The sequence below is a fragment of the Crocodylus porosus genome, unplaced genomic scaffold, assembly GCF_001723895.1.
Source record: "Crocodylus porosus isolate Cpor-Errol unplaced genomic scaffold, CroPor_comp1, whole genome shotgun sequence".
Taxonomy (NCBI): domain Eukaryota; kingdom Metazoa; phylum Chordata; order Crocodylia; family Crocodylidae; genus Crocodylus; species Crocodylus porosus.
The window spans coordinates 233,123,176-233,134,006 of NW_017728886.1; the positions used below are offsets into that span (position 1 = coordinate 233,123,176).

Consider the following 10,831-nt stretch of genomic DNA (forward strand, 5'->3'; position numbering starts at 1 on the left):
GCCTGTAGTTTGCTGGATCCACTTTCCTCCCATTCCTAAAGATAGGCACCACATTGGCCTTCTTCCAGTCTTTAGGCACTACACTAGAGTGCCAGGAATTCTCAAAGATCCATGCCAGGGGCTGGGCTATGATGCTTACCAGCTCCTTGAGTACCCTGGGGTGCAGATTGTCAGGGCCAGCTGACTTGAAGTTATCCAGCCTCTCAAGATGTTCCTTTATGAGGTCAGCATGGGTCTGATGAAAGACCGATGCAAAGTACCCATTTAATAGTTTGGCTTTTTTCCTGGGTGTCAGTTGTGTCATCTGGTTTAGCAGGGGTCCAATGTTGCCCTTGCTTTTCCTCCGGCTGCCCATATATCTGAAAAAGGACTTTTTATAGTCCTTGATACTTGAAGCTAGTTGTTTTGTTGCAGCCTTGGCTTTCCTGGTTTGCTCCCAGCACGACTGGACCAGTGCAAAATATTCCTCCCTGGATGTGAATCCCATCCTCCATCCTTTGTAGGTCTTTCTTTTTAGCCTCAGGAGGTCTATTAGATCCCTGGAGAGCCAGGGGGGCTGCTGTGCCTGCTTGCTGCCTTTCCTCTGAGATGGAATAGAATTAGCTTGTGCATTGAGGATTGCTCCCTTGAGGAGCAACCACTCTTCCTGAACTCCCCTCCCCCTGGTGTCGTGGTCCCTAAGGGCCTCACTGACAAGCCTTCTGAGCTTGTCAAAGTTGGCTTTCCTGAAGTCAAGGACTTCAGTGTGGCTGACCAACTTGCCAGCTTTACAGTGGATGGTGAAGGCGATCAGCTTGCGGTCACTGTCACCCAGCTTCCCATCAATCACTAGGTTACCGATTAGGTCACCCCCAGTAGCCAGTACCAGGTCGAGCAGCACTTTACCTCTCATTGGCCCGTAGATTTCCTGAGTCAGGTAGAGGTCATCCATGCATGATAGGAAGCTTTGTGACCGCTCGGATTTTGCTGAGTGAGCCTCCCACAAGATGTCTGGGTAGTTTAAGTCACCTATGAAAACCATGGTCCTGGAGCATGCGGCCTCAGCCAGTTCCCGAGCGAACTCCTGGTCAAGCTCTTGACTTTGGGTGGGAGGTCTGTAGTAGACTCCCACCGTTGTGTCCCCTGTGCCATGTTCCCCACGAATTTTAACCCAGAGGGTCTCCAGTCATCCACCCTGGTCACCATATCAGCTTGCAGGGACGTGTAGCTTTCCTTAAAATAGAGGACTACACCCCCACCCCTTTTATCCACTTGATCTCTCCTATACAGGAAATAGCCGTCTATACCTGTGGTCCAGTCATGGGTGGAGGCCCACCAGGTTTCCATTATCCTTATGACATCGTAATTATCTGTGTTAAGCAGAAGAACGAGTTCCTCATGCTTATTCCTCAAGCTCTTGGCATTTGTGTACAGGCAGGCAAGTGTCCCCTTGGGGGCTCTTGCCCTGCCCATGATTGTACCAGGGCTGGGGCAGGGGTGGGCTCCCTTAAGTGGCTTGGCGTGCTGGCTTTGCAAATGTTGCTCAGCAGGCCAGCAGTGGCGGTAGTCTCCCCATTCCCCATCGGGCTCGGTTTAAAGCCTGGTGGAGCAGGTCAGCCAATCTGGTGAGAAAAGCCTCCTCCGCAGCAGAGAGAGGTCACAGGACAGAACTGAAGAGCTTCAGAAACAGTGCAACTAGCTTCAGGTGAGCAACATATGGTCCAAAAGGGGGTAAGAAAGAAAAAACAAGACAGAAGGATATAGGTCTGATTGTAGCTTGAAAATTAATTATAACAAGACTTTCTTCCCAAAATACTTGCCAGACATAAAGGCAAGTGTTGGTGCTTGGCACTATTCACATGAAAAGGAGATTAAATAAACCCGAAAATACTTAGAAACAGCAACACCTAAGTAAAAGGGAAGGTCTCTCCTTCGTACAAATCTTCATTTAGAAAAAGATAAAAATTAAAAGATGACCAGATTTACCTGTTAGTGTTTAAAATAATTTATATAAGAAAATGCAGAAATAAAAATTAGATTGAGAGAGACAGTGATATGAAGGAAAAGGATGTTACATGATAGGTGTCTGCAGTGTGAGGGAAAAGGGTACAAACAAGATATGGTAAATATCATCCCATGCTTTTTGCTCTGACTTTCTTAAGAAAAATTATTCGAAAAAGGTTAATAGGTGTAGTTATTCTAGATAGAGCTGGTAGCAACCTCAGTATTTACCATTATAAAGGATTCTAGCCATATTTTAATGGATATTCTGCCCAGAAGGGAACACTGATCATCTAGATCAGTGAAGCTAAAACTTTTAGGGCTGAGTGCACTTGTGACCCAGCTACATAGGCGATGCATGGGAGATTGCCCCTGCCCCCAAGATCGGCCACTGCCAAAGCTGCCACTGGCTTCTGCGGGAGGTTGCCTCTTGCACCTGCCACCCTCCTCCCCCGCTGTCAACGCAGCTGGCGGTGTCTGCAGGCGGTCTCCGCTTGCCACCCCCTCACTGCCAACACCACTGGTGGTGGCTGCAGGTGGTCTCTGCTCGCCACAGCCGACACCAACGCCAGCAGCGGTGGGTAATCCCCGCTCACCACCTGGTCCCAGTCTCAGAAGGTATCAGTCGTTCATGCTCAGCTGCACATAGACCACCATGTATCATTGGGAAGGGAAGGGGGGGTATGGAAGGAGGTGGATTCCAGTGCTAAAAGAGAGAGGAGAGAGAAAGGAAGAAAGCTTACCTCCAGGCTGTAGTGAGGATCAGCAGAACAGTGCATGGCAGGGAAGATGTGCTGGGCTGAACTTGCCATTAATCCACTATACCACAGGCCAGATATTGTCACTTTGAAGGCTGGATTCAGCCCACAGGCAGTAGGTGGACCACCACCAACACAGATATTTAACAAAACCTCACACAACAATTACTGCATCAAGTCAATAATCTTTGCTTGTGCAACTGCATTTATGTTAGAAAGCTATCCAGTCTTGCCCTCTATGTGCTCTCTCATGCCTGTTTTTGTAAAGGACTTTATATATGCAGAAAAATTGAGATAGGGACCTTGACTCATTCCATCTTGTACAGCACCATGTTGTTGTATTTATATGATAGTATGAGGTCCTAATTAGAATCAAAACTACGTTGTCTAATGGGCATAAAATACATAGGAAAGCACAATTTGAGTGTATGAAGAGAGAAGAGAAGTAGGGTCACAGTAAAAAGAACCTCCAAATACATAGATTAGCTGTGTTACTGAGGGTGCAGGAATGAACCACCCTGATGCACAGGAAGACTAGCAAGTATGGCAGAAGACCAGCTTGGCTTAGCAGGGAACTCTTTAGTAAACTAAAACACAAAAAGGAAGCTTATAAGAAGTGGAAACTTGGACAAACAACTGGGGAGGAGTATTAAAGTATTGCTCAGGCATGCAGGGATGAAATCTGGAAGGCCAAAGCACAACTGGAGTTGCAGCTAGTGAGGGACATGACAGGTAAAAAGGAGAGTTTTTACAAGTGTATCACTAACAAAAGGAAGATCAGGGAAAGTGTGGGTTGGAGTACTGTGCCCAGTTCTGGGCACCATACTTCAGGAGGGATGTGGACAACATTGAGAGGGTCCAGAGGAGAGCCACTCACATGATCGGGGGCAGCAGGGCAGGCCCTATGAGAAGAGGCTACGGGACTCAAGTTCAGGCTCCACAAGAGAAGGTTGAGAGGGGATCTGGTGGCCATCTATAAACTTACTAAGGGGGACCAGCACAGAACGGGAGAGACCCTGTCCCCCACAGCACTAACAGGAGTAACTAGGAATAACAGCCATAAGTTGACTGAGAGTAGGTTCAGGCTAGACATCAGGAAGCACAACTTCACAGTCTGGCCAGCTAGGATTTCGAACCAAATTCCAAGGGAAGTCATGCTCACTCCTACCCTGGGGGTCTTCAAAAGGAGGCTGGATAATCACCTAGCTGGGGTCATTTGACCCCAGCATTCTTTCCTGCCCATGGCAGGGGATCAGACTTGATGATCTGCTCAGGTCCCTTCCAACCCTACCAACTATGAAACTATGGGTCTCTAACTGAATGGGGAAGGCAACCTAGGGATGGATGATGTGGAAAAGTCTGAAACACTCAATGTCTTTTTTTATCTTAGTCTTCACAGGCAAGGTCAGCCCCTGACTACTACAGCTAACAGCAGTTTGGGGAGGAGGTGAGCAGCCAACAGTGGTAGAAGAACAGGTTATGGCAGTGGTTCCCAAACTGTGGGTCACAACCCCAAATGGGGTCACAACATCAGCACATGTAGTCGTGGGGGTGGGAGGCTGTGGGTTGGGGCCATGCTAATGAAATGGAGTCATACTGAGGAAATGGGGCCATAAATGGGGTCATGCTGATTAAAGATTTGGGAAGCACTGGGTTAGGGACTATTTAAAAAAGCTGGATGTGTACTACAAGTCCATGAAGCCAGACATGATGCACCTGAAGGTGATGAGGGCAGAGCCACTGGCCATTATCTCTGAAAGTTAATGGCAATCAGGGGAAGTCCTGGATGATTGGAAAAGGGCAAATAAAGTGCCCATATTTAAAAAAGGGAAGGAGGAGGATCCAGGGAACTACAGACTGATCAGCCTCACCTCTGTCCCTGGAAAAATTGTGGAGCAGCTTCTTAAGGAATCCATTTCTAAGCACTTGGAGGAGAAGGTGATTAGGAACAGTCAGCATGGATTCACCAAGGGCAAGTCATGCTTTACCAACCTGATCAACTTCTATGACAAAATGACTGGCTCTGTGGATGCAGTGAGAGCAGTGGATGTGATACACCTTGAGTTTAGCAATCTCACATAACAGTCTTGCAAGCAGCTAAGAAAGTATGTGCTGGATGAATGGACTGTAAGGTGGATAGCAAACAGGCTGAATGGTCAGGCTCAAAGGGTAGTAATCACTGTCTTGATGTCTAGGTGGCAGCCAGTATCAAATGAAGTGCCCCAGGGTCAGCTTTGTTTAATATCTACATCAATAATCTGGATGATGGCATGTAATATTCCCTTAACAAATTTGAAGGAAGCTTTGGGGAGCAATAGATATGCTGGAGGGTATGGCTAGGACCAAAAGAAACCTCATAAGGTTTAATACAGACAAGCGCAATGTCCTGCACTTAGGATGGAACAATTCCATGCACTGGTAGAGGCGGGGGACATACTGGCTAAGCAGCAGCTCTGCAGAAGGAGACTTGGGGATGTACAAGGTAGGAGACTGGAATACCTAAGAAGAGACAAAAGACACTGAAATGCATGCGAGTCATGCCAAAGGTACTATACCTGACAAACATACTGATATCAAGGCACCCAAGGGGGAGAAGGGGGTGCAAGTGTGCCTGTAAAAACCCAAGTAGAAATCAGGCTTGTGGGATCTCCACTCCAACACCTAAGACCACTGGCTGATTCCCCAAGAAGGACTTTCTGAGTAACTGGCTCTAAGGAGACACTCTGCCCTCTGGATTACATAAGACTTATGCAAGACTTTCTCTTCTCTTTTTTGGTTACTACATTCCATCTGAAGTTAGACTAGGTCGCGTGTGCTCTCACTGTGTTTTACTGGGCTGTATCTTAGATGAAGATTTTTGATTGTTCTTTGTTGTGTGCTTGAGGTTGCAAATTGCTATGATTAATACATGTTCAATTCAGAAAAAGGACTATTCTTGTTCAAGCTTTTAGGAATTCAATGCCACTACCTTTTCCCCCACCCACCATCTCCTTATCGTGGCAGGGACTGCCCTCCACCATCCCCTCTTGAGCAGGTTGGGGGGCAAAAGGCTGGCAGGCACTGCCCCCCTCCCCCCACCCAGGCAGACCCAGGCTGGGGTCCTATGTAGGCCAAGGAGGGGATTTAAACCCCCACCCTCCAGCGTGATAGCCCTGGGGTGTCGCCTGGCCATGCTACCTCCACTTGAGCAGGGAGGGGGAAAACCCTTGGAGCTTTTAGTTCCTTCCCTTTGGCATTGGATGGCAGGTTGGGAGATGTGCTCTAGCACCCCCAGACTTCTGGCCTGAGCCGCTCTAGGCATGTGGCTCCACTTCCTGAATCAAAAGTGAATGTCTGTTCATTAGCTTCTCAGTTTAATCGCTGGAGCTTAGACTAACCTACAAAGACTGAATCAATTCAGCCTCAGGCTTTTTGACTATCTGTAGTTAACCCAAATGTAAGAAAGCAACCAGAAGAAATGACGTGATGTCAGTATCCAATCTATAAAGGTGTTTCATGATATTGTCAATATTACAATTAAAGAGTTTGCTTAAGTCCTAACCACTTCTGAGTATACAAGTTGCAGCTATGGTCAAGACTCCTTTTCTTAATCTATGGTTGGCAGAAATGCATTTTTCTCTCAGTTGTGGATCACATTACAGCTCTTTTTCTCATTTCGTAATAAACTGCTGCTATACACTTAAAATTAGCTTACACGTTAGCTACCCAGACACTTATGCGGGTGGAGAACTTGGTTGTCCAGTTATTAAATAGCAAGTATAAAAGTACTCCAATCCTACAAATACTTATTAAGTAATAATTATTTCCATGAGTACAGCATGCTAGTGTTCCATAGTGCATGTCAGCTACCAGGTGAAAGTGCTGAGGAGAACATGGAAGACATGCCAGGAACAGCCGTACAGAAGCCCTGCACTCACCAGATTCTGGAGCTAATAAGCCGAGCCGCACACAAGGCACGGCATTTTAAAATCTTTTCTCTCCCTCCAGATTGGAGGAGAAACACCTGGGAAAGCTATTTAGGGCCTTGGTAAGGGGCAGAGCAGGGAGGACACCGGCAGAACACAGTGTGTTCTCACTTCCAGTACAGCTGGAACCCAGAATCAAGAGCCATCCAGCAGGCTAGAGCTGAAAGCCTGGAAGCCGAGAGTGGCTGGAGGGCCACTGAAGAGTCTGGTGGGGTTCTTTGAGAAGAGGAAGGCTGACCCCTACTGAAACTTTAGGAGAAGCAGGAGTCTCCAGCTGCTGGCACCTGGCAAGTGGATTGTGAGGATTAGTAGCAGTAGCCTTATGATGGACCAAAATGCAAGGAACTTGGATGAGTAATTTTTTTTTTTTTTTACTTTTACTTTCCTTTTGCCTTGAGTTAATTAAGTATTTGTGATGCCCATTTTTAAGTGAGGATAGTTTCCTTTTGGGGCTGTATCAAAGGACTCGGTGATAACCCCTACTAAGCTGTCTCAAAGGGGAGGAGAACTGAAGAGTACCAGAGGAACAGGAGTATCATCCTCACAGTGGCAGGATACTATAGATTGTGCTTTGTTGTGTTTGGTATACTTTCTGTCTTTGCCTGGGATCAAGGCTGCACCCAAAGAGCAGCAATTATTGAAAGTTTTGTGTGCAGTTGTCCCTTCATAATCAGCTTGCACCCAAACTAAGAGCTGTGCAAAATCCACAGAAATTGAGGAAAGGCAGAGGCACCAAACATTCCCACCGAAGTATACCTGATCTGGTTAGGATGGGGTAAAGGGGAGGTTAGAGCCCCATGTGAATATCAACCTACAGTTACTAGTATTACTATCAGTCCATTTCCTCCAGCTCCCAAGAATTTATGTCATAACAGAAGGTCATGGCAAGGGAGAGCACTCCATCTGAGTGGCTTGGACTACAGTGATTCTAGACCAAAAATTGATACTGGTGCAGGCCCACCATATTCTGACCAGGCAGGGGTTGTGGCCTCTTAAAATAAAGCATACTGACACCAAGTAGAGCATTTTGTGCTGTTTTCACTATAAAGTGAGAAAATAGTTTCTTAAACCAGATATCAGCAAAGTCTCCCCTTTGTGTGTTACAGCAGTAGCTGCCTCAGCAGAGGAATTCCAGCTAATAATTTCCCATTTAAAAATGGCAGGACATTTTCAATTATGGGATACCCAGCATGGGTTTGTTGTGGATAGGTCTTGCTTGACCAATTTCATTTCCTTTTACAACCAGGTGACCTCTCACCTGCACAGGGGAGAAGAGATTGATGTCCTATATCTTGATTTCAAAAAAGCCTTTGATCTAGTATCCCATGATCACCTCTTGGCAAAACTGGCTAAATGTGGCCTTGACCTCACCACGATCTGCTGGCTGGGGAATTGGCTCTGCAGTAGGACCCAGAGGGTGGTGATTGACAGAAGTCAATTGTCATGGTATGCGGTGACCAGTGGGGTCCCTCAAGGGCTTATACTTTTTAACATCTTCATCAATGAGGTAGACATTGGTGTCAGCAGTGGGCTGGCCTAGTTCGCTGATGACACCAAACTCTGGGGTAAAGCATCCACACTGGAGGACAGGAGAGTAATCCAGGCAGATCTTGACAGGCTCATGAAATGGGCGGATGAGAACCTGATGGTGTTTAACACTGAAAAATGCAAGGTCCTCCATCTTGGGAGGAAAAACCTGCAGCATCCTTATAGGCTCAACAGTACTATGCTGGTTAGCACTGGAGAAGAAAGAGACTTGGGGGTCATGATTGACCACAAGATGAACATGAGCCTTCAATGTGATGCTGTGGCTACTAAAGCAACCAAAACGCTGGCTTGCATCCAGATGCTTCTCAAGCAAATCCTGGATCCTCATTCTTGCCTTGTACTCAGCCTTGGTGAGGCCGCAGCTGGAGTACTGCATCCAGTTTTGGGCTCCACAATTCAAAAAGGATGTGGAGAAGCTTGAGAGAGTGCAGAGGAGAGCCATGCGCATGATCAGAGGTTGGGAAAACAGACCTTATGATGAGAGGCTAAGAACCACGGGACTCTTCAGCCTGGAAAAAAGCAGGCTCGGGGGCAATCTGGTGGCCACCTATAAGTTTACCTGGGGGAACACTTGTTCACCAGAGCACCCCAAGGGATGACAAGATTGAATGGTCACAAACTCCGCCACAACCAATTCAGGCTGGACATAAGGACATGCTTATCTTGCTGGGATCCTATGATCCCAGCTGACTTCCTACCCCTGGGGCTGGGGGCTGTACTCGATGATCCTTCATGGTCCCTTCCAGCCAGAATGTCTATGAAATTAAGGTCTCTCAGGTCCACCATTCATAGAATCATAACGAACTAGGGTGGGAAGGAACCTTCATAGGTCACCTTGAGGCAGGATCATCCCAATTCAAACAATCCTATACAAATTCAATGTCTAACCTGTTAGCAAAACTACAAAGCCAACACTGACACAACAGACATAACACTCTAACCTGCCATGCGTCAATCAGGGGAACTACAGCAGCCAATGACCTACTCCTGTAAATGTTGTTATTAAATGCTCAAAAGATCTCAGGAAGAGGGACATGCGCCCCACTATGAAAAAGGACAAAAGCCCTCACAGTCCATACCAATCTGACCATAGAGGAAAAAATTTCTTCCTGACCCCAAATATGGTGATCAGTCTGACCCTGAACAGAGGGGAAAGATTCTTTAGCCAGAAACCTCTGCATTGAAGTCCCAACAGGAGCACTGGCACAGACTACAGCCAACAACAAGTGCCTCTGAGGAAGGCTTAAAAAAAGCCCTAACACATATATCAGCAGCAGCAGAGAAGGAGGGGGACAGTTCCCTCCCAGCCCCATGTGACAACCAACAAAGCCCAGAAGCATCAGAAATACCATGTAGAACATAGGCATAGGTATTCCTAGTAGCTGTCCAACCATGGGAAATACTCAAAGTGGAATGCAGGAATAAAGGAAAAACTATGTCTAGATCGTTCCTGACCAGTGGCTGTACAACCTCTTCTTGAACATCTCCAGTGACAGAGTGTCCAAACTTCCCTAGACAGTCTATTCCTCTGTCTCACTGGTCTAACAGTTAAGAAGTTTTTCCTTATATGCAATATAACACTAGTTGACTGCAACTTTAAGCCACTCGTCTGCATCCTATTCTCTGCAGCGAGAGGAAGAGATGTTTTCCCCTGTTCTTCATGGCAGCCCTTCAAGTATTTGAAGACTGTCATCATGTCTCCTCTTAGGCGATTTTTCCACAAGCCGTACATACCTCGCTCCTTCAACCTCTCTTCATATGACCAACTTTCCAAGGCATTTAGAATTTTTTCTTTACCCACCTCAGGACCCTCTAATTCCTCCTAGCCCTTTTTAAAACCTGGAGCCCAAAATGGAACAAAACTCTAGATGATGCCTAACCAGTGCCAGGTAGAAAGGGACAATCAACCTCCCGCATATTGCACCTAGCGCTTCTATTGATACAGCCCAAAATTGCATTCACCTTTTGTAAAGATGCATCACACTGCAGACTCAATTTCAGTTTGTGAACTACCAAGACTCCCAAATCCTTCTCCATAGAGCTGCCATCCAGCCAGGCGTCACCCATTTTGTATCTGGTTTTTTTATTATTCTTGCTGAGGTGTAGCACCTTGCATTTGTCAGCAATGAACTTCATCCTGTTAGCTCTAGCCCAGCTTTTCAATCTTTCCAGATCCAATCTGTGGGCCAGGTGGGCACTGCCCACTGTGTCTGTGGGCCAGGTCTGGCCAAAGACCAGATCTAGCACACAGGGCAGCACAGTGGGGCCTGTTTTGGCTGATCAGAGGGAGGCATCCCAGCATGACCCAACCCCAATCTGGCTGCACCGAAGGGAGGCTGGGGGAGAAGGGAAGCATAGACCAACCCTGATCTGACCAGGTGAAGCTTGGGAATTTGGTAGCAGGGCAGGGGTAGCAGTATTAACTGGCACTGCTCTCCTGCTGCCAAATTTCCCAAACCATAGGGAACCCCATGGGCTCGATGCCATGGCTCCATGAGCTGAATTTGACTGGCAGGCTGATATAGGTTATTGTGCCTGGTGACAATGCACTCTGAAGAATATCAGGTGTGGGAAACTACC

At 46.9% G+C, this 10,831-nt stretch overlaps 1 protein-coding gene across 3 annotated transcripts in view; it reads right to left on the reverse strand.

Annotated features, from left to right (window-relative positions):
* The window catches only part of STK3 (serine/threonine kinase 3), a 288,938-nt gene that overhangs the window by 79,273 nt on the left and 198,834 nt on the right, over positions 1-10,831 (reverse strand). The window contains exon 11 of one of the 3 annotated variants that reach the window (XM_019551124.1): positions 9,719-9,721. The exons of the other annotated variants lie outside the window; for them this stretch is intronic. Coding sequence (XP_019406669.1) covers positions 9,719-9,721 — 3 coding nt within the window. The remainder of the gene's footprint in view (positions 1-9,718; positions 9,722-10,831) is intronic. 3 annotated transcript variants of the gene reach the window in all.